This window comes from Lutzomyia longipalpis, chromosome 3 (assembly GCF_024334085.1).
Source record: "Lutzomyia longipalpis isolate SR_M1_2022 chromosome 3, ASM2433408v1".
Lineage (NCBI taxonomy): Eukaryota > Metazoa > Arthropoda > Insecta > Diptera > Psychodidae > Lutzomyia > Lutzomyia longipalpis.
Genome location: NC_074709.1, coordinates 22,797,925 through 22,820,703, shown reverse-complemented (window position 1 = coordinate 22,820,703; position 22,779 = coordinate 22,797,925). Strand labels below are relative to the sequence as shown.

At 33.1% G+C, this 22,779-nt stretch overlaps 1 protein-coding gene across 1 annotated transcript; it reads right to left on the bottom strand.

Annotated features, from left to right (window-relative positions):
- Positions 1-40: 40 nt before the first annotated feature.
- Positions 41-4,152, bottom strand: LOC129792789 (serine/threonine-protein kinase 3). The gene is made up of 5 exons (XM_055832153.1): positions 3,902-4,152; positions 2,499-3,435; positions 1,548-1,767; positions 1,068-1,468; positions 41-984 (listed from the first exon to the last, which is right to left on the bottom strand). Exons 1-5 carry the CDS (start codon positions 3,904-3,906, stop codon positions 805-807), a joined length of 1,743 nt encoding a protein of 580 aa, XP_055688128.1. The 5' UTR covers positions 3,907-4,152; the 3' UTR covers positions 41-804.
- Positions 4,153-22,779: the final 18,627 nt, after the last annotated feature.

Here is a 22,779-nt window from a genome sequence, read left to right as displayed (position 1 = left end):
TTATGGAGCAGAAAAAGCCAAAAAAATTAGAAAAAAACACCTTTTGCTGATTAATAGTCATGTATATTTCAATGGAAATATAGAACCTTTTTCTTGTATTCTCTCAATCGCTCAATAATAGTTTATAAAAACTAAGATTTCTACATTACGCGCAGAGGATATGAAATATGTATAATTCTCATTATCTTTTTGTTTTTTTACAGTCTTTCTCCTTCAAAAATATTCTTCTGGCTTTTATTAATTCATTCACCATATCGTGAAGGGATTACACTACTGGTCCTCCCTAAACAGAACCACTTTTAACACATCGGGCACAGTTAATTGTATTGCGTTTCCAATCATTTTCTTTTATCTCTCTATTCATAATTAATTTATTTGTTGACACTCACTCTGAGTTAATATTTTCACTAAAATTTAAATCATTTCCATATGCTTTTATTTTATTTTTTAAATGGGAAATGATCAATTAATTTTCAGCATTAGAGCAATTGAGTGTGTTGGCAGAATAAATTCCTACTAGAATATCATTACAATTTCATCTAATGAATATCTAAAAATCTGGGATATAACTCACCGCGTTAATTTGTGGGCCAAAGAAACTGGAGAGAGAGAGTGTAAGCCTGGTGTGGCTCTATGTGTATACCTGTCTTAAGGGTGGGCAGGATATTATTTTTAATACAAACAACACTATAATAAGATTAAATTCCACTTGATTGGGAAACAAAGAGCAATAAAATTCCTCTCTGCAGAAATTAGCCAGCTGTGGAGAGGAGGGATACACAATTTTTGCATGTGTGGGTGTTTTTAAATCTTGATGAGATTGTTATTGAGATTCTGCTGGCGTTTCCTCTTTGCATCCATGGCATCAAGAATTGGTTGACGTTTGGCATTATACTTCCTACCGAGCTCATCAATTTCTCTCTCCATTTCCTGATCAATCGTCTTCAGTCGCTGTTGCAGATCATCGAAGCTGAGAAATTTCAACTGCAAATTAAAAAATAAATAAATTAGAATTATTTTGTTGTAATATAAAAAAGAAAAGAAAAAGCGTTTTTGACATCACTCACAAATTCAAAGTCCCCATCGACAAAATTTCTCTGATACTTCATGGGATTCTCGAGGTTTCGCATCTGCAAATTGATCACATTATCCGCCCCACCAGCTCCCATTTGATGGTGTAGCATTTGCTGCATTCCCGCTGCATTTGCGGCGGAAATTTGATTGAGCTGCAGCTGAAGGTGTGACTGATACCGCTGACGCTCATCATTATTTCCCTGCATACCCGTTGGTGCCGGTGTCATTTGCTCAACTGGCGGAGCTGATGGTGCCACACTAGCTCCATTTTCTGCAATATGTTGTGCTTCTGCTACCATTTGAGCAGCACCAGAAGCCGCCACATTTGCCTTCCTGTCGAAATGATCCATAAATAGTGGCCGATATTTTGGCTTTTCCGGATCTGAATCGTGTTCTGTTGGAAGCAACACAAAAGCCCATCATTCACATTACAACTCTAATGACACAAATGCAATAAAAATTTACTAAATTACCTTTCATTGTAGCATCTTCAGAGTCACTATTGATAACCATTGTCCCCAAATTTGACTCCAATTCCACCATCGTGCCACTATCCGGTAGAAGGGTCCCACAATCAGTGTGAGCAATCATCGTCCCATCATCCGTGTCATTATTCCGCTCAGGTACAAGAGTTTTCGACTCCTCTGGGAATTCTTTGATTGTCTTCGAATTCACCGCCTGGTCGTCATCATCCTGAAAAGAATTAATTGGGATTTTGAGCAATATTGTTTCGTTTGGGCGGTTTCAACAAAAGCGAAATTCTTACAAATTATGATGCTAAAGAATGTATAATAAAGTAATTCACCGATAATTTATATTATTTCGTAAATTCATCAATTGATATGCAATATTACTAAGAATTAATATAATGTTCTCTATCTTGATTAGATAAAATGAAATTTCGAAATTCCAGAAAAAATGTTGATAATTTATGACATTTTTTTAGATAATTTCTACTTAGCTACCTTCTTGTTTTCGGTGCGCTTACCGACAAGAAGGTGAACAATTTATTTAACAATAATTTTAATTCATTTTTTGCATTAATTTTAGTAAAGCGAGCCTATAAAAGGACATTAAGTTACATGCAAAAGTCTCTAAGAATGCTAAAAACTTTTATCTTATCGCCTTTCATCTTGTATTTGGTCAAGACTTATAATATTTTAGCAATCATCAACAAAATTAGCTCGATTGTGGAATGTTCGCATTGCAATATATCTCCATATCAAATTGATAAGAGCAATCAAAAATATTTGGTGAAGGAAATTTGTGAGATCATGAATGAATTTAGCAATTGCTTCAAATATTTTGTGAGTACTTGAGCTTTTAGTCATTAGATTAACATCTCATAAATAAATATTTGACATTCCTCAGCATTCGAGCTTCCGGAAGAAAAAGAAATGTAAAATTAACATGAGGATACTCACAGTTTCTTCATGTTGATTCTGCAGTTGCTTTGCCTGATTAATGGCTATTTGTCTATTGCTCTGATTCTCCCTGATCTCGTGCGCTTCGGCAATCATTTGCCTAAGAATACTTCGTGATTTGGCATTCTTTATAAATTCATGCTGCAGCAAATCCGTGGCAGTAGCCCGTTCTTCGGGATTTTTTACCAAACACATACTAACAAATTCAATGAATTCCGTTGTCCAGCGATCGGGTTCACGAAACGACGGTGGAGGACGCTGGGGGATCATGAAGATTGCTCTCATGGGATGAATATCACCATATGGGGGCTTTCCTTCGGCCATTTCCAGTGCAGTAATGCCAAGAGACCAAATATCTGCAACGCAGTCATAGCCAATTTCCTCAATGACCTCCGGTGCCATCCAGAATGGTGTTCCAATGACGGTGTTGCGCTTCGCCATGGTATCCGTGAGTTGTCCTGCCACACCAAAGTCCGCAAGTTTGGCGTGTCCCTCGGAATTGAGAAGGATATTGCCCGCCTTTATATCCCGATGAATCTTTCGTCGCAAATGCAGGTACTCCAACCCTTTCAGCGTATCACTGAGAATTGTAGCAATCTCATCTTCGCTTAATGTTTTCTTGCGCAACCTCATGATGTCCGAAACACTTCCGGCTCCGCAATATTCCATGCAAATCCACAAATCGCACTGCTTGAAGTAGCTTCCGTAGTATCGGACAACATAGGGTGAGTCGCATTGTTGCATTATTGAAATCTCCTTGATTATCTCATGCAGATCTGACTCCACCGGCACAAGTTTAATTGCCACAACAACACCACTTTCCTTGTAAAGTGCCTTGTATACACTGCCATAACTTCCTTCGCCCAATTTGCAGATTATATCAAATACCTCCTCTGGGGGCCGAGCCAGGCTCTCCTCGGAGAGCTTCTTTAGTTCACTGCAAATCATGAAAAACAAAACAGATTAGTGGGATGTTGAAACAAAGCTTCCGGACGTTTGCTGACGATCGTGCTAGCTTATAGAAGAAGTACTATTTTGCGTATAGAAGATTTTGACCCCATGAAGCCGTACCACGTGAAGTGCGGTGTACGGAAATAAGTTTCTCTGTATAATTCAATTAAAGGCAAAATACAAGCCCAGAAATGTCAATAACAAAGTAAAAAAATGAGAAAATTGTAGAGAATTTCCCAGGAAAATGACAATTCGTCGTCTAGTGGTGCTTGCATTCATCTGCCCCCGCATTTATCCGTAGTAGGGAAACACTTCTAATCAAAGCCCTGAGTTCTGTGTGGGCGTGAGAGCACGAGAAGATAAATAATCTAGCAAGTTTGCATGTCGTCAGCACGGTGTGGAAGGGAAAAGTTTTCAAGTAAGTTTTTTCATCGTGTGAACTTTTTTTTTACCTCATCTTTGCTGAGACAAAGTCACTCGAGACACTACTTATCCAGTAATATGGACAATTTCATAGCTATACCGGGATTCAGGAGTTTCACCGCAGTATCCTGGTGTACTTTGCAATTATAATAGACACAGTAAATCCAAATTAATTTGCAAGAAGGAAAATAAAACAATTTCAAATAAAATTTTGCACATAAAAAAACTATTTCACTATTTTCCCGCACGTGGCGCTGGATTGAGAACGACAAGCGAAATCAAAATCTAAGCGAACCACAAAATAGCCGTGGTGGCTTTTGGAACTACACGAACTTACATTTAGGGCGCCAAATTCGAAAATTCAGCAAGAACATAATATTTAAGAGGAATTCTTTTTAAGTCATATTTAAATATTATTCTTTAATATTTTATTAACAAAAAAATCATAGTTTAAATACAATGTATACATACATACTACAATTAAACAAAACCTACTTAATTTCTGTTTTTTTCCTGTTTATAAAAAAAAAGAAAAGTAAATTTTTTTTTATAATTGACTAAAATTGAGAATGGTTGAGAAATTAAATTAGCATCTACGATTAATAACTTATGTGGAAAATCATTGCAAGTTACGGAAAATTCCGATGACCAAATTCATGGACTTGGGCTTGGGGGAGGGCGGAGTTGATTATGACTGTTTGGAATTTTTGGAACTTACGTACAGCCGTCGCCTTCTGCTCCTCCGTCACCTTTTTGAATTTCTTATAAAAAAAAAGCAATCGATGTATTGCGCTCGGTAAGTTGATTTTAATTCCTGAAACTCCTTCACGTCTTCCTTTTAATATGAAATGAAAAAAAAAATTAAAAAATTAAAAGATTTTTATGATATTCTGCTGGAACGATCCTTTAAAACATTTATATACATACATATTTTTATCTTGACCCTAAAATCCCTTATTTTACCTAAATTAATAAATCTATTAATTAACTAAAGTACTTACAGTTTTTTTATATTTCCAAATCTGGATCTTTCCGGCTGATTGGACACTTCAGTTTTCGTTCTCTTCATTCATTTGTATCCAGCGGAAGGTACAAATCCTGATGTGGGTGTTGGACCTTTAAACGAAAGAAAAAGAAAAAAAATTAAGGCTCGATGCTCAACTTTACTTATTAAAAATTCTTATTTAATATGTTTTTAGTTTCAGGCTCCTGATCTTTAATATTGTAAAACGATACAAAACCATACCAACTTTAAGAAACATCGTAGATATGGCATTTAAGGCGGTGTAGATTCGCTTAGAGGGATACGTGTCGTTAGACACAAGCAAACCTATGGAATGAAAGAGTTTGCCAACCCTTCTAAGCTACATTCTAAACACTCCTCCCCCCCTCTCGTCAGCCACCCATTTCTGGGGCCCAGGAACCACCACTCGTGGAGGTGAGAGTAGGAGTTGAATAGGAGAGGCTATGTATGACGCTTCACTAAACTTTTGGTTCCCAACCGCCCCGCACAGGGCCATCGCTTCCTTGGACTCCTAATGTGTGTCTGTTGAGTCGGTGCGGGGGGCTGACGCAATTTATCTGGGTGATCGAGAGCGGGCTTGGTGACGGGCACGGGCACGGGCTTGGGCACGGGTACGGGCACGGGCACGGTTGCGGAGTTCGTTCCGATACCGATTGGTGCAGTTGCGCCAATTGGCTCTACGGAACTCTGCCCGGATGTGATCCTCATAATCTGCTAAACTCCGGTTGTGTGCCACCCACAGGCGTTTAAGCAGGTCGTTGAGGTTCCGAAGATCACAGAAGCTCCCCTTCACCGCATCCCCCTCATAATTGAAGAGGCGAATTGCCTCATCCTCCATTATGAGGCGCAGGGACATTTTTTTGTGGCGTGGAATTAGGGGGATCAGGTTCCTAAAATACCCCAGAAGAGTATCCTCGGAACTGAGTTCCCTATCCAGCTCCTCCACCTCCTGCATTGTCGCCAACTTGCTCTAAAATAAAAAAATGAACACAAATTTCTTAGTAATTTTTCACAATATCTTAATTCTGTGTTTCTTAGTTATGTACTACATTTCGACGTGCCCGAGTATGGTTCATAATTTTCGGGATCGTCGATTCGTACTCGAGGATTGGGAAATATCGGAAATATACTATGCTAAGTTCTGTACCTATATCTTAAAGGGGACTTAGCATAGTGTATTTCCCAACACTAAAAGCAGATTTTTTGTCTTACAAAAGCATTATTAAGTACGAGGTAAATTGGAGCGAAGCGGGGATTTGTTGTTTTAATTGAGATGAAAAAAGTCCAATAGAAAATGTATTCGTTGGTAACAATTCCCAAGCAACTCAAAGTAGTCGTAATGTACTACATCCGAAAATAAAGTAGTACATAATGTAATACATAAACTTATACGTAAAGTAGTCGTATAACATTACTTTGGGAATCATCAAGTAGTACATTTTTTGGTCGAAGCTGACAACTTTACGTAATACTTTACGACGTGAAAATTCCTGGATTTAGGCAAAAAAATTTTTGCAACATTTTGCATTTAGTGAAACATTTTTGTACATTTTGTATGCTTTTTCCCCTTCTCGTTCATATTTATTGCACTCACTCTCTCTCCAAATTACCTGGTGAAGCACATTTTGGGTGCACAAAAATGTTCTCCGTTTTCATGTCGTCCCTTCTCTTAGAAATATTCTCTAATTTTTTGCCACATATAGAAATAAAAAATTTCATGCGTATATATGCTAATAATTTTATGCGAGACTATATCCTCGACAGGAAATAAGTCATTATATGGCAAAAGTATTGAGAACAAATAAAAATTTTGACTATTTATTAAAATTTTTAACTAAAAATAAATATTTTTATATCTCATATTAATTCATATGTTAAGTATTTGCTTTGCGAATGCTTGTAGTAGCTCATAATGTGAATTTTATTTATATGAATTTACTCAAATATTTTATAAAAATAGTGATATTAATTTGGGCGATCAAAAACAGCCGCATTCACGAATTTAGTCAGTTACATCAGCATAATTTGTACGTTCCATGGGATTTTTACAACAGTTGTAAAGAGTGGTGATAAAACCGACGATTTTTCCACCATTTTTGTGAATTGCATACCTTATTTTGCAAGAATTCACGAATATTGTCAATAAACAAATATTGCTAACAAGGAATTCTCTAAAAACTTTCTATAATAATTAGTATAAAAAAAACGTGTGATCTTGTAAGATTTGATAAGAGTTTTTAAAAACAAAAAGAAATTTAGAAAATAATATTTTAGATTTTTTATGACATCTTATTTGTTCGTTTACTTAGAAATGGGATAAACTTAAAGATTATCCTGTAAACTTCATGGAAAACAAAAATAGTTATTAAGAAAAGTTTACCTGCGCACTGCAAATTTTATTGCCCTTAACACTTTTTAAGTGTAAGGGTCATAAAGGGTATATTTTTCAGGTACCTATAATTGAATTCCAAGAATTGAAGATATTTAAATATTATTTACTTGAATGCATAGAATTTTTAAGAAATGTGAATATTCGTTAAAATAAAATATTAGTTAGATACATATTGTGTTAAAAAGTATAAATATATTTTTATCTTCAATTGCATACATTTGAATCATAAAGATGACGTAAGGGAGAAGCTTACGATGTTTGGGAGTTGTGAACAATTTGCCGGAATGTTCATCCGGAATGAGGTTATGCAACACAATATTGTAAAAATCTTAAAATATCGTAAAGTTCTTTGCGATATTCAATAATAAGATTCGCTGATAATTCGCAAAGATGATAAAATTATTAAATAATTTAAAAAGGTTCAAAAAACAATAAAATTTGGCAAAATTCATTGCAGTATTTACGACTTCTTAAAGACTTCTTTTTGGTAGTCGTTCATTAAAATGTAATTTTAACATGTTTCTAAATAATACAGAAACTAAAATTACAGCTAAAGATGTGTGCTCCATTAAAACAAACCTTTTGAAGATATATTTACTTTATAAATAATCAGCAATTTCTTCAAATTACAAAAATTTTCAGCTGCGTGATACCGTATTTTACGACTTCTTAAAGACTTATTTTTGGTTGTCGTAGAAATGAGTCGGTTACAAAAAAATATTTTTTAATTTTCAGTTATTTTTTATTAAAGAAGAAAATTCAAAATTGTTTATTCCAATGATAAAAGTAGAAAATAAAATTATTATGTAGAATTAGTTTTTCTAATCGAATAATAACCGCGGAAATATTCAATATTTTGTTCAACGCATTATGACTTCTTTAAGACTTCCTTTTCGTGGTCATTCTCATGTTTTTCTTTAATTGCGTTTTATTGTAATTTTAATCAACATATTGCACTAAAATGTATCCAGGAATTGTTTATAAGTAAATTACAACGATGAAAGCATTTCAAAATGTCATTTATATTAAAAGATTAAGCAAAAATTGGATTTTATGTTCACGACTACTCACGACAACTTTACGGATCCTCATTACAAAATGTTGTCAGAACTACGACAACATTACGACTACTTTTCTTAAAAACTACTAAGCATTCAATTTGTGTATACTATTTTTATGTCAAATCGTAGAGTAAATGGCGACGACCACTTATATTACTCAATTATAAACAGGGATGCAATAATAATTAAAATATTGAGAAAAGAGTTTTGACTAGTCGTGAAAACCCAAAAATACGACGTCTTAAAGTACTACATAAAGTTGTCAAAGCAGTCAGTAGTCGTGGCGTGTTGCTTGGGTAATCGCCTGGTATCAGGAGTCTCTGTACCAAATTTCATCACGACGGACCAACGGTGTAGAAATGCATAGCTGAACAGACACCATATTTTAGAGAGACCTTTCTTTATTATATATATTTGTGGTAATCTTTTAACCCAATTTTCAACAAAATTGGTCAAGCAAGATATGAATGGCTATATCTTAACTTTTAAACTTCATGTAAACCTCTACGACCATTCCTTAATGACTAAATTTTCAAGAAAATGTTTTTATGAGAAAAAAAACAAATAAATATTTTATTCTTCAATATGATTGAAAACACCTTTAATTTTTTTTTACCTCGACTACATTGCGCCACGGTGTAGCTTCCACGGCAACCACTGGTTCCGCCGCAACCACAGCTTCCACCACAGGCTCAACATTTTCCCCAATAATGGGTACTTCTGCAGATTCTGCGGCTTCAACTGCAGCTGCTCCATCGACATCCTGCTGCTGCGGAATATCAGGTGTCTCCTGCAAAATACATACAAATACCAGGGATAAATATTATAAAAAAAGTACTGCATAGACTACAAAGAAAAGCAGAAAAGTGTCTAAAAGAAACCCAGCAAAAAGTGTGCAAAGGTATTAATGTTAAAGGCCGATCACAGTGTTAGTCCTGTTTCGTTTTTGTGTAATATTATGTTGTACTATCTCTGTAAAGTGTGTGTTTATCATGTATAAAAAAAAAACATACCAGGATAGCTGCCTCCCGAGCCGACGCGCGTTGCCCTAATTCAACAACGAGCTCCAGGATCCGCCTCGTGTTGGCATGCAATACCATGAAGTCGGTGGGAATTTCATTCAAAATTCTCGCACTTCCTTCAGACATTGTCATAAGGCCTACAAATTAAAAGAAATGGTACATAATTTTAGGCCTCTACAATTATTTTTCGCGTGGTGAGAAAAATCGTTTTCCGATAACTACTTTTCTTTTAGTGATTTTTCAATCTGTAAATTTTTGTCATTAGCTGGGTTAATGCAGAAAACGTGCTAATGTGTAGTTTTCACTAACTTTTTGGGGAGGTTAACCCCAATTTACAAAACTTTAGCAAAAATTTTTTTTTGCAAAATTACAAGAGATAAATTATAAAAATTATTAAATTATTAATTGACAAGGCGTCTCCATTTTAACTTTAGAAGAGCCTCAAAAATGGTTTAAAAAAATTTAAAAAGGGGATTCAGTTCAAGTCCTTAAAATTCCAAGCTATACAACTCTAATTTATATATATTGTGAACGAGGTAAATTGTCGCTTCGCTCCAATTTACCTCGCCCCGCTTCGCGGGGATTTGTTGCGCTTCGCGCAAATTTTAGAAAGAGAAAAATTGTGATGAAGCATGCACTTATCAATATCAAAAAAAATTGTAAAGAGAAAAGTGAATTTCTCACAACATTTATGGCGCCGAATTCAAAAAGTAGTCAAAAAAGCATGAATTTTATATGGGAGCTATGAGAAGGGGGGCTCAGGGGGGAAAATGAATGCCGTTGGTAAAAACCGCCTGGTATCAGTAATCTCTGTACCAAATTTCATCACGATCGGACCAACGGTGTAGAAATGCATAGATGAACAGGAACGAAATTTTAGAGAGACCTTTCTTTATTATATAGAGAAGAAGATTACCGTAAAATGAGGTGAACAGAATAAATAAAAATTAGGCGTTTTCAAATATGATATATGGGTCGAAAACGTTCCACGGTCCTTAAGAGTTAAAGGATTAAGGACCTAATCTTCTTCAGATTCAACGTTTGTCCTGTTTACATCTCATTTTATCTAATTTTTTAGCTAATTTTTAAAATAATTAATTTAGAAACTATTTAAAGGGTGCAAATAACTGATTTTAGTAACCCCACATTTTTTTAAATGTAAAAAATGTTAGAACCATTTTTTGAAAAAAATTCTAATATTCACTAACTAATTCTATATAGTCTACTAATGTTCCTTTCAGTGTATTTCAAAATTTAAAAACATATTGTGGTCAAAATTTACGATAAAGAACTTTTACAGATTCTATTCATGCATATAGCTATGTAGACGCGAAATCCTTTTTTTATATAGATGACATTGGAATGTATGGTTTTGTTTAATTCGCCCATAAAATCTCAACCATAAAAGGGTTCACCTCACTAAACAGGGAAAATAAAGCAAGATAATACCAACATTTGGTTATTTAATTTAGAAATAAATTAAAAATTCATTTGAAATTCTCACATTTTGACTATTTTCTTTCAGTTGAATTTCCAAAAATATTTGACTATTTTGTTATTATACTTAAGGTACATTATTATAATTAAATTATTGTTAGAAAACTTACGTGGAAACTCATGGTGGATGTACGCCAGTCCCCCAGCAATCGCGAACCGATTTAATGGTGGCTCCTGAAGTACATCATCACCTGTGAATACATAATGAAAATGTTAATCTATATGGTCTATATGAAATTACTTTGCAATTTGCATAGATAAAGTAAAGTAGGATTAAAAAAAAAAAACATTTTGAAAATAAATTTGATAATTCTTTGCTTTCTCAAAATGAAAATCATTTAAAAAACACATAAGAGTTGGTGTTGATAGTAAATTTGTATTCTAGGATGCAAAGTTGATTTATTGTAAAATACAGTAAAATGAAGTAGTCATATCTCTGGTTTTAAAACAGATGCAGAAATATTTTACCTATGGAAATCTCTAGAAATATGCTACACCCAGCGGTCACAAATGTAAGATTTCTTAAAGATATCTCAAGATTAATCTTAAAATTGGTACAATTATCACACGAAATCCTTACTCTGTGCCCGCTGGGCAATTAAGTTATAATTTCGGTAATATTTAGGTTTATATCTTTAAGAGAAAAACCGGTGACTTTTTATTTTGAATTTAATTGCGGGTTTAGTGTTCCGGTGAAACAGCAATATTATGGGATTTATATATATACAACGACATTTTTATCACCTTTGGTCCTCAAGGGATAGTTCTAGAGTTTTTTTGTGGTAAAAGAACTTGTAAAAATTTGCAAAACTTATAATTTATATAAATGCATTTTAGACAAAATCGGTCAAATAGAACAAAAGATAGGTAGGTATGGCTAAAAAATTTAGAAAATATTTTTCAAATAACGATATTTTATAAGCGGGAAAGATTTTAAAAAGAATGTTTTCTTACATTAGGTTTACACTTTTACTTGAATTTTACTAGTATTCGGCAAGATATTTAAATATAACGCCCTAATTTTTTTTAATGAGGAATTTCTTTTTCCAAATAAATAATAAATCTTTTTTTTTACTTACTGTCAAGATCCGGAACAGCGCTGTAATGGAAAAAATAGGAAAAAAAATATGAGTTGGTGTCTCACAATATTTAAAAATTTGTTAATGCATTGTTACTTGATTTTCGAGTTGTATTAGTAGATAGAGTTGATTTTTTTGAGTTCATCAATTTGATGGATGAAAATAGTCATCTCAGATTCTAAAGTCAATCATAACGCGTCCAATTATAAGAGTTGGTATACCACAACGCGGATGGCTCAGTCTATGCGTTGTAATTTAATCTGTTAGCAATATTAGTAGGCAAGGTTAACTTTTTAATGAAATTTATCAATTTGAAAGACAAAAAATGGTTATATCTCAAGTTCTACAACACCTACAGAAATTTCCTAATTAGTTATGGAAAGGTGTTTAAATAAGCTGTACTTTGAGATATATTAAGATACTTTTCAAGGTCACCTTCAAACCACAAAACACAAAATGGTAACTTTGTTTTACCAAAACAGTTTTTGACATTTTTTGTCCTGAAGGAATGATTCTAATGTTTTGAAAGTTGTAGAGAATTGCAAAACCTTTAATTTGATAACAAGTTGAGCAAAATCGGACAAGCCGTTCAAGAGAAATGGCTCTTAGAACTTTTCAAATTCAAGAATTTTTCAAATTGCTGTATCTTCTAAACGGCGACATAGATTTTCTTCATTTTCGGGCTAGTAAAAGATAATAATGATTCTCCGGGTTCTTCGCCAATTGAATTGGAGTTTCTCATTTTGGATTTTGGAAATGACAAAAAATTAAATTTTACACCCATATTTCTAGAAAACTTTAAACTCGAAGTCTCTATCTCTTACCGTTTTCGAGCTATAAAGCAAAATTTTCCACCACCATTTTCGTAATGTAGGATGTCTAAAACATGCTTATACCAAGTTTGAGCCCGATCTGAGGGGGTCGGTTTTTCCAACGATTACAATACTTGTTATGGTGTACCTACCAACTAATATAAATGGCTAGAGAAATTTCTAAAAAAAATTTCGAAAGATGTTGAACACAAAATAAAAGTTTTTTGTTTGTAAAAAAAACAGTTTTTGGCATTACTTTGTCCACAAGAAATAATTTTAGAGGTTTCTGATGTTTTAGAAAGGTGTGTATAGCTTTGCAAAGTTTTAATTTAATACCAATCTGAGCAAAATCAGTTAAGTAGAATAAGAGAAAAGGTTAAAAAGAGTGTTAGAAGGAAAAAACGCATGTTAGGGGGACGACAGAAAACTCCTTATTTTTATCCTTTTCGGAGCTCTGAAGTCCCGTGAAATTACTGAAAAATGTATGTTTTTACTTACTTGAACACACCCTGGCTCTCCTCACTCCTTTCATCCTCACGATCCATTTTTTTCACTTACAATTTATCACTTCGCGGTTTGCACTCTACGGAGTTAAAAACGTGAATGTCCAGCTTATCCGTATATGATAAAGAGATTCTCGTCATTAAAGGGGTTAATCAGTTTTCTCCAAAAACTTTCCCTAAGTGTGGAGCAAAAAAAACATATTTTTGGAATCATGATCACTAATGAGGTTTCGGAAAAATAATATTAAGAAATGTAATTGATAGGAAAAGCGTGAAAATTCGCTTTAAAAATGTGTTTTAAAGGCATGGAAAATCGCTATTTATAGTGTTCTGAGACGATTTTAGGAATCAAATATCCAATATTATTCCAAAAAACTTCTCCTTTTCATCTATATACGAATTTTGTCCTTCCTCATTCGAAAAATTTTCCATCTTATTGCTTAAATACATAAAAAATACTAAATTAAAAAAAAATTAAAAACACTAAAAAATAGAATGTCAAGGTTTTTGGATATTCGTTCTTAAATATTCTATGAGTCCTTGGGGATATGCTTTCGTGATCTCATCAGTCTGATAATTTCTGAATTCTTTTCGGTGACCATCATTCGAAAAAAAAAAATTTTTTTTTTAAATATTATAAACCCCTTGCCTATTTATATTACAATTGAGTTTAATTCAGGAGGGTGTCATGCCCCTTAAAATACGTGCAGCTTCGTGAGGCATATTGATGATTCGGCAAGCTTAATGTATTGAACACTTTCCAAATTTTTATCTAATTAAAACTAGAATTAGCCGAATTAGTCGATTCTAATGCTGAAATAGGGATTAATTAAAAGTGAATTAAATGTAGTTTCAACAGGAAGTTGAATTTTTTAAAATTAAAGTCTTCGTCTGATCGGAAGCGATAGTTGCTTCAATATCTTTAAGCTATGCCATACCCATGATTTAATTGTCTGCATCTAACAAAAAGAAATTGCTTGCCAATGCTATGCAGTGAAATAATTCCCGATTACTGTACTTTCAAGTTTATCAATAACTTTATCAATGTGACGAATTTTTCTGTAACACAGAAATTATAAATTCGGCGCTCTATTTTTTTTCATTTTTCAGAACTTAATTAATCGACTAATTTGAATGAGTATTTAAAAAAAATATATAACCATAATCGTGAAAAAACATAAAATTATTACGAAAAAAACATTCTTGTGCATTTTTTCGTGATATAGATTAGATTAGATTAGATTAGATTTATTTATTCCATCTTCGCACTATCATTGCGGCTGCCGCCGACTTACCACTACCGATCTCAACGGGAAAACGGCAGAAAACCCGTATCACAGATCGTATATGCCATTTCTTTTTTCCTTCCTTCTTTTTTAAAATACAAATCCATACATTTACAATAATTTCTTAGTTTTATAACAGCAAAGAAATTATTGTAAATGTATGGATTTGTATTTTAAAAAAGAAGGAAGGAAAAAAAAATGGCATATACGATCTGTGATACGGGTTTTCTATATTTTTTTAAATTTATATACAACCCTTCCTGGTCTTCCAAAAGCATATCCTTTAAAGACAAAAAATGTTAGGGAACCTTTATGCGATATTTTGGGAATTTGATTTGAAATTTTTTTCGGATAGAAAGCTTTGCTCTAGGAATGTGAAAATGGATTTTTTAGATAGATAATGCGCCGTTATGTATGCCCAGATGCATTTTTTTTGGGAATTTGATTTTCTTCTTCTGAGTTAAAGAGTTGGAAAATGGATGTATGACACTTTATTTTTCCTAGAAAGCTTTGCCGTAGAAATGTGAAAATGGTTTTTTTGGATAGATAATGCGCCGTTAAGTATGCCAAGATGCATTTTTTTTGGGAATTTGATTTTCTTCTTCTAAGTTATTGAGTTGGAAAAACTCAGAAGAAAAAAATCAAATTCCCAAAATATTGCATCGGGCATACATAACGGCTCATTACCTATCCAAAAAACCATTTTCACATTTCTATGACAAAGCCTTCTAGGCAAAAAAAAGTGTCATACATCCATTTTCCTAGTCTGTATCTCGGAAGAAAAAAATCAAATTCCCAAAATATTGCATCGGGCATACATAACGGCTCATTACCTATCCAAAAAACCATTTTCACATTTCTATGACAAAGCCTTCTAGGCAAAAAAAAGTGTCATACATCCATTTTCCTAGTCTGTATCTCGGAAGAAAAAAATCAAATTCCCAAAATATTGCATCGGGCATACATAACGGCTCATTACCTATCCAAAAAACCATTTTCACATTTCTATGACAAAGCCTTCTAGGCAAAAAAAAGTGTCATACATCCATTTTCCTAGTCTGTAACTCAGAAGAAAAAAATCAAATTCCCAAAATATTGCATCGGGCATACATAACGGCTCATTACCTATCCAAAAAACCATTTTCACATTTCTATGACAAAGCCTTCTAGGCAAAAAAAAGTGTCATACATCCATTTTCCTAGTCTGTAACTCAGAAGAAAAAAATCAAATTCCCAAAATATTGCATCGGGCATACATAACGGTTCATTACCTATCCAAAAAAAACATTTTCACATTTCTATGACAAAGCCTTCTAGGCAAAAAAAAGTGTCATACATCCATTTTCCTAGTCTGTAACTCAGAAGAAAAAAATCAAATTCCCAAAATATTGCATCGGGCATACATAACGGTTCATTACCTATCCAAAAAAAACATTTTCACATTTCTATGACAAAGCCTTCTAGGCAAAAAAAAGTGTCATACATCCATTTTCCTAGTCTGTAACTCAGAAGAAAAAAATCAAATTCCCAAAATATTGCATCGGGCATACATAACGGTTCATTACCTATCCAAAAAAACCATTTTCACATTTCTATGACAAAGCCTTCTAGGCAAAAAAAGTGTCATGCATCCATTTTCCTAGTCTGTAACTCAGAAGAAAAAAATCAAATTCCCAAAATATTGCATCGGGCATACATAACGGTTCATTACCTATCCAAAAAAACCATTTTCACATTTCTATGACAAAGCCTTCTAGGCAAAAAAAAGTGTCATACATCCATTTTCCTAGTCTGTATCTCGGAAGAAAAAAATCAAATTCCCAAAATATTGCATCGGGCATACATAACGGCTCATTACCTATCCAAAAAACCATTTTCACATTTCTATGACAAAGCCTTCTAGGCAAAAAAAAAAGTGTCATACATCCATTTTCCTAGTCTGTAACTCAGAAGAAAAAAATCAAATTCCCAAAATATTGCATCGGGCATACATAACGGTTCATTACCTATCCAAAAAAAACATTTTCACATTTCTATGACAAAGCCTTCTAGGCAAAAAAAAGTGTCATACATCCATTTTCCTAGTCTGTAACTCAGAAGAAAAAAATCAAATTCCCAAAATATTGCATCGGGCATACATAACGGTTCATTACCTATCCAAAAAAACCATTTTCACATTTCTATGACAAAGCCTTCTAGGCAAAAAAAAGTGTCATACATCCATTTTCCTAGTCTGTATCTCGGAAGAAAAAAATCAAATTCCCAAAATATTGCATCGGGCATACATAACGGTTCATTACCTATCCAAAAAAACCATTTTCACATTTCTATGACAAAGCCTTCTAGGCAAAAAAAAGTGTCATACATCCATTTTCCTAGTCTGTATCTCGGAAGAAAAAAATCAAATTCCCAAAATATTGCATCGGGCATACATAACGGTTCATTACCTATCCAAAAAAACCATTTTCACATTTCTATGACAAAGCCTTCTAGGCAAAAAAAAGTGTCATACATCCATTTTCCTAGTCTGTATCTCGGAAGAAAAAAATCAAATTCCCAAAATATTGCATCGGGCATACATAACGGCTCATTACCTATCCAAAAAAACCATTTTCACATTTCTATGACAAAGCCTTCTAGGCAAAAAAAAGTGTCATACATCCATTTTCCTAGTCTGTATCTCGGAAGAAAAAAATCAAATTCCCAAAATATTGCATCGGGCATACATAACGGTTCATTACCTATCCAAAAAAACCATTTTCACATTTCTATGACAAAGCCTTCTAGGCAAAAAAAAGTGTCATACATCCATTTTCCTAGTCTGTATCTCGGAAGAAAAAAATCAAATTCCCAAAATATTGCATCGGGCATACATAACGGTTCATTACCTATCCAAAAAAACCATTTTCACATTTCTATGACAAAGCCTTCTAGGCAAAAAAAAGTGTCATACATCCATTTTCCTAGTCAGTAACTCAGAAGAAAAAAATCAAATTCCCAAAATATTGCATCGGGCATACATAACGGCTCATTACCTATCAAAAAAACCATTTTCACATTTCTATGACAAAGCCTTCTAGGCAAAAAAAAGTGTCATACATCCATTTTCCTAGTCTGTATCTCGGAAGAAAAAAATCAAATTCCCAAAATATTGCATCGGGCATACATAACGGTTCATTACCTATCCAAAAAAAACATTTTCACATTTCTATGACAAAGCCTTCTAGGCAAAAAAAAGTGTCATACATCCATTTTCCTAGTCTGTATCTCGGAAGAAAAAAATCAAATTCCCAAAATATTGCATCGGGCATACATAACGGCTCATTACCTATCCAAAAAACCATTTTCACATTTCTATGACAAAGCCTTCTAGGCAAAAAAAAAGTGTCATACATCCATTTTCCTAGTCTGTATCTCGGAAGAAAAAAATCAAATTCCCAAAATATTGCATCGGGCATACATAACGGTTCATTACCTATCCAAAAAAACCATTTTCACATTTCTATGACAAAGCATTCTAGGCAAAAAAAAGTGTCATACATCCATTTTCCTAGTCTGTATCTCGGAAGAAAAAAATCAAATTCCCAAAATATTGCATCGGGCATACATAACGGTTCATTACCTATCCAAAAAAAACATTTTCACATTTCTATGACAAAGCCTTCTAGGCAAAAAAAAGTGTCATACATCCATTTTCCTAGTCTGTATCTCGGAAGAAAAAAATCAAATTCCCAAAATATTGCATCGGGCATACATAACGGCTCATTACCTATCCAAAAAACCATTTTCACATTTCTATGACAAAGCCTTCTAGGCAAAAAAAAGTGTCATACATCCATTTTCCTAGTCTGTATCTCGGAAGAAAAAAATCAAATTCCCAAAATATTGCATCGGGCATACATAACGGCTCATTACCTATCAAAAAAACCATTTTCACATTTCTATGACAAAGCCTTCTAGGCAAAAAAAAGTGTCATACATCCATTTTCCTAGTCTGTAACTCAGAAGAAAAAAATCAAATTCCCAAAATATTGCATCGGGCATACATAACGGCTCATTACCTATCCAAAAAACCATTTTCACATTTCTATGACAAAGCCTTCTAGGCAAAAAAAAGTGTCATACATCCATTTTCCTAGTCTGTATCTCGGAAGAAAAAAATCAAATTCCCAAAATATTGCATCGGGCATACATAACGGTTCATTACCTATCCAAAAAAACCATTTTCACATTTCTATGACAAAGCCTTCTAGGCAAAAAAAAGTGTCATACATCCATTTTCCTAGTCTGTATCTCGGAAGAAAAAAATCAAATTCCCAAAATATTGCATCGGGCATACATAACGGTTCATTACCTATCCAAAAAAACCATTTTCACATTTCTATGACAAAGCCTTCTAGGCAAAAAAAAGTGTCATACATCCATTTTCCTAGTCAGTAACTCAGAAGAAAAAAATCAAATTCCCAAAATATTGCATCGGGCATACATAACGGCTCATTACCTATCCAAAAAACCATTTTCACATTTCTATGACAAAGCCTTCTAGGCAAAAAAAGTGTCATACATCCATTTTCCTAGTCTGTATCTCGGAAGAAAAAAATCAAATTCCCAAAATATTGCATCGGGCATACATAACGGTTCATTACCTATCCAAAAAAACCATTTTCACATTTCTATGACAAAGCCTTCTAGGCAAAAAAAAGTGTCATACATCCATTTTCCTAGTCAGTAACTCAGAAGAAAAAAATCAAATTCCCAAAATATTGCATCGGGCATACATAACGGCTCATTACCTATCCAAAAAACCATTTTCACATTTCTATGACAAAGCCTTCTAGGCAAAAAAAGTGTCATACATCCATTTTCCTAGTCTGTATCTCGGAAGAAAAAAAAATCAAATTCCCAAAATATTGCATCGGGCATACATAACGGCTCATTACCTATCAAAAAAACCATTTTCACATTTCTATGACAAAGCCTTCTAGGCAAAAAAAAGTGTCATACATCCATTTTCCTAGTCTGTATCTCGGAAGAAAAAAATCAAATTCCCAAAATATTGCATCGGGCATACATAACGGCTCATTACCTATCCAAAAAACCATTTTCACATTTCTATGACAAAGCCTTCTAGGCAAAAAAAAGTGTCATACATCCATTTTCCTAGTCTGTATCTCGGAAGAAAAAAATCAAATTCCCAAAATATTGCATCGGGCATACATAACGGTTCATTACCTATCCAAAAAAACCATTTTCACATTTCTATGACAAAGCCTTCTAGGCAAAAAAAAGTGTCATACATCCATGTATGACATGCATGACATACATCCAGTACCTCAAGTAGTCTGGCTGATTACCCTTGGTTCTCAGACGCTCTTCCAAATCATGGAAAATTTTAACTATTTCAATTAGTTCTCCGGAGCTTCAACTAACTCCTTAACTCCCTCATAATTGTAATGGCGAATAACCCCATCCAGCATAAGGTGGTTAAGGGAAATTTTTTCCGAAGCGGAATCAAGGACTGTAGGTAGATCCATCAAATACCCTAGAAGAATATCTTTGGACTTCCTCTAAACTAAAATAAAATAGAAAAGTGAATTTATAGTAATTTTTTAAAATTGTTACGCTAAAAACAATATATGTATATATTCTGTGTCTCTTAGTTAAGACGTAATAGCTCAAAATACAACTCTGGGGTCGGTTACCTAACCCTTATGGAAATATAAACAACAACAAAAAACACCTTGTCATTAATCCCTACGTGGGGTTGGTACTCCTTGTAAAATATCTCCAGACCTACGGACCTACCCCTTATGGCAATGTGAAGGTAAAAATAAAATTGCTTAAAGCGTACATATAATAACAGAGCTAATGTACCTACACATCCAAGAGAACGTATTTCGTTAAATTCAACATTTTTAAGCATAAAAATTATAATTATTTTTTACCTTAACTTTTTTATTAAAAATATAATTACACGTTTCCATATAACGGTCATTACACATTGTAGCTTAACACACTGACGACGGGTAAAATACTTCCCAAAGGTTTTTTACGCGACATGTAACAATTAGTCACTGGCGTCCAGAAATGTTACCCGGTGGGACCATAGTGTGCTTATGTTCTTCGCACGTTATCAGAAAATATTTATTTGAGAGAATACTCACTTAAGTGAAACCAGTGAAACACAAATATTCTTTTAATATAAAATAATCGAAAACAAAACAATAAAAAAAGAATAATATTCAAATTAAAATACAATTTAAATTTTCACTCACAAAAAACAATTTAAATTTCAAAAATCTTTCTTTAAGATTTCACTAACTGTTGTATGTTGAACATCAAATTCAAGCTCACAGAACAGTCAAAGGAATAGTTTAAATTAAATCGTATGATATTGGTGAAGAGAATTTTTTGGACATATTTGGCATTTTTTTCTCATTCCAACATAACCGCTCTTTTATATTTACGTGGGAAAAAGTCAGATTTATGGGATAATTTCAGTGAAAATCTCTCAGACGAGTTTCCTTTATTCTATTAAACATTATGTAGCATTTTTTACCACAAAAATTAAATTGAGGTTATGTAAGAGGAAAATTTTCTTTTCGCAAAATATATAACCTAACTCACCTGAAGTTTTACACGATGAAATTTTCCGCTATAAAATACTTAAAAATAAATTTCCATGTGAATTTTCAGCTAGAACATTATTTTATAGCCTAAAGGGAAACTTCTGGAAGCTTTTCTTTGCTAATTTATTCCATAATTCACACTTTTTTCGGGCACCAGAATAAAAATTAGGTTATGTTGAAACGAGAAAATATACCAGATATGTCAAAAAAATTGCTTCGCCATCCGTTCTGAACCATTTTGAGAATTTTCTAGCATTTACATTATTTTATATTAAAAATAAATGGAAATGATAACGTGAACGAGCAGGTTGATTTTTTTGTTCTAAAAATTAAGCAATTCTAGCAATTAAAAAAATCTAGAATATTCTAAATATCCTTCTACTTATTTCTTGTTTTTTTTTTTTAATTTTTGAAAATTTTATTTCTCTTGACATATTTTTCATATTTTTTCTTTATAGGATAATAATATCTAAGAATGTTCTATTCGTTCTATTGTCAATATCAAGATTAATAGAATAGAATATTCTAGATATTTCATTTTCTTGTCACTATCAATCTCAAATCATTACAAATTGATTCCAACACATTTCAGAAATTTAATAAATAAAAATTTATTAATCATATATGAACACCTCACGAGTCAGCAATCAAAATTGGCTGAAAAAATGTTGGAGAAGTTTTCCTACCGGGTAAATGTCAAACGCAAAAAGAGTGGCAAATTGTTACAGCGTACAGAATTGAGAACTGTCAGTGGACGCCGATGTGCGTCAAGCCGTCCTGGATGTGTTAAATGTTCTAAATTTTTTGCATTAATTTTAGAAGTCTCTAAGAATGCTAAAAACTTTATCTTATCGCCTTTCATCTTGTATTTGGTCAAGTCTTATAATATTTTAGCAATCATCAACAAAATATTTTTATTTTTTTTTTATTCATTCTTTATTCTCAATCCACATTTGATTCTTTTACACACCATTCTATACATTTATTATCTACAAATTAACTCGATTGTGGAATGTACGCATTGCAATATATCTTCATATCATATTGATAAGAGCAATCAAAGATATTTGGTAGGTAGGGGAAATTTGTGAGATCATGAATGAATTTTTAGCAATTGCTTCAAATATTCTGTGAGTACTTGAGCTTCTTTTTAGTCATTAGATTAAATACTTCATATTCTTCGGCATTGAGCTTCCGGAAGAAAAAGAAATGTAAAATTAACATAAGGATATTCATAGTTTGGTTTTGAAGTTTCCTTGCATGGATTAATGGGATTAAATTCTATTTGTCTATTGCTATGATTTTCCCTGATCTCGTGCTCTTGGCAAAAAAGAGCAAATTAAACAATTTCGAATTTTAATTTTATATATAATAGTAAAAAACTATTTCACTATTTTTCAGTTATGTTTTTCTCGTTAATTGTAAACGGATGAAAAATCTAAATTATCGATAGTTTGTGAATGAATATCGATATTCTTAGAATCCAAGAGATACGCGGCTTTGCGGTAATTATATGTATAATTTTCCACTACATACATTACATATATGTATGTTATGTGTGTATTTGATTGGAAAAATTTAAAATATCGTTTTTTAATAAAA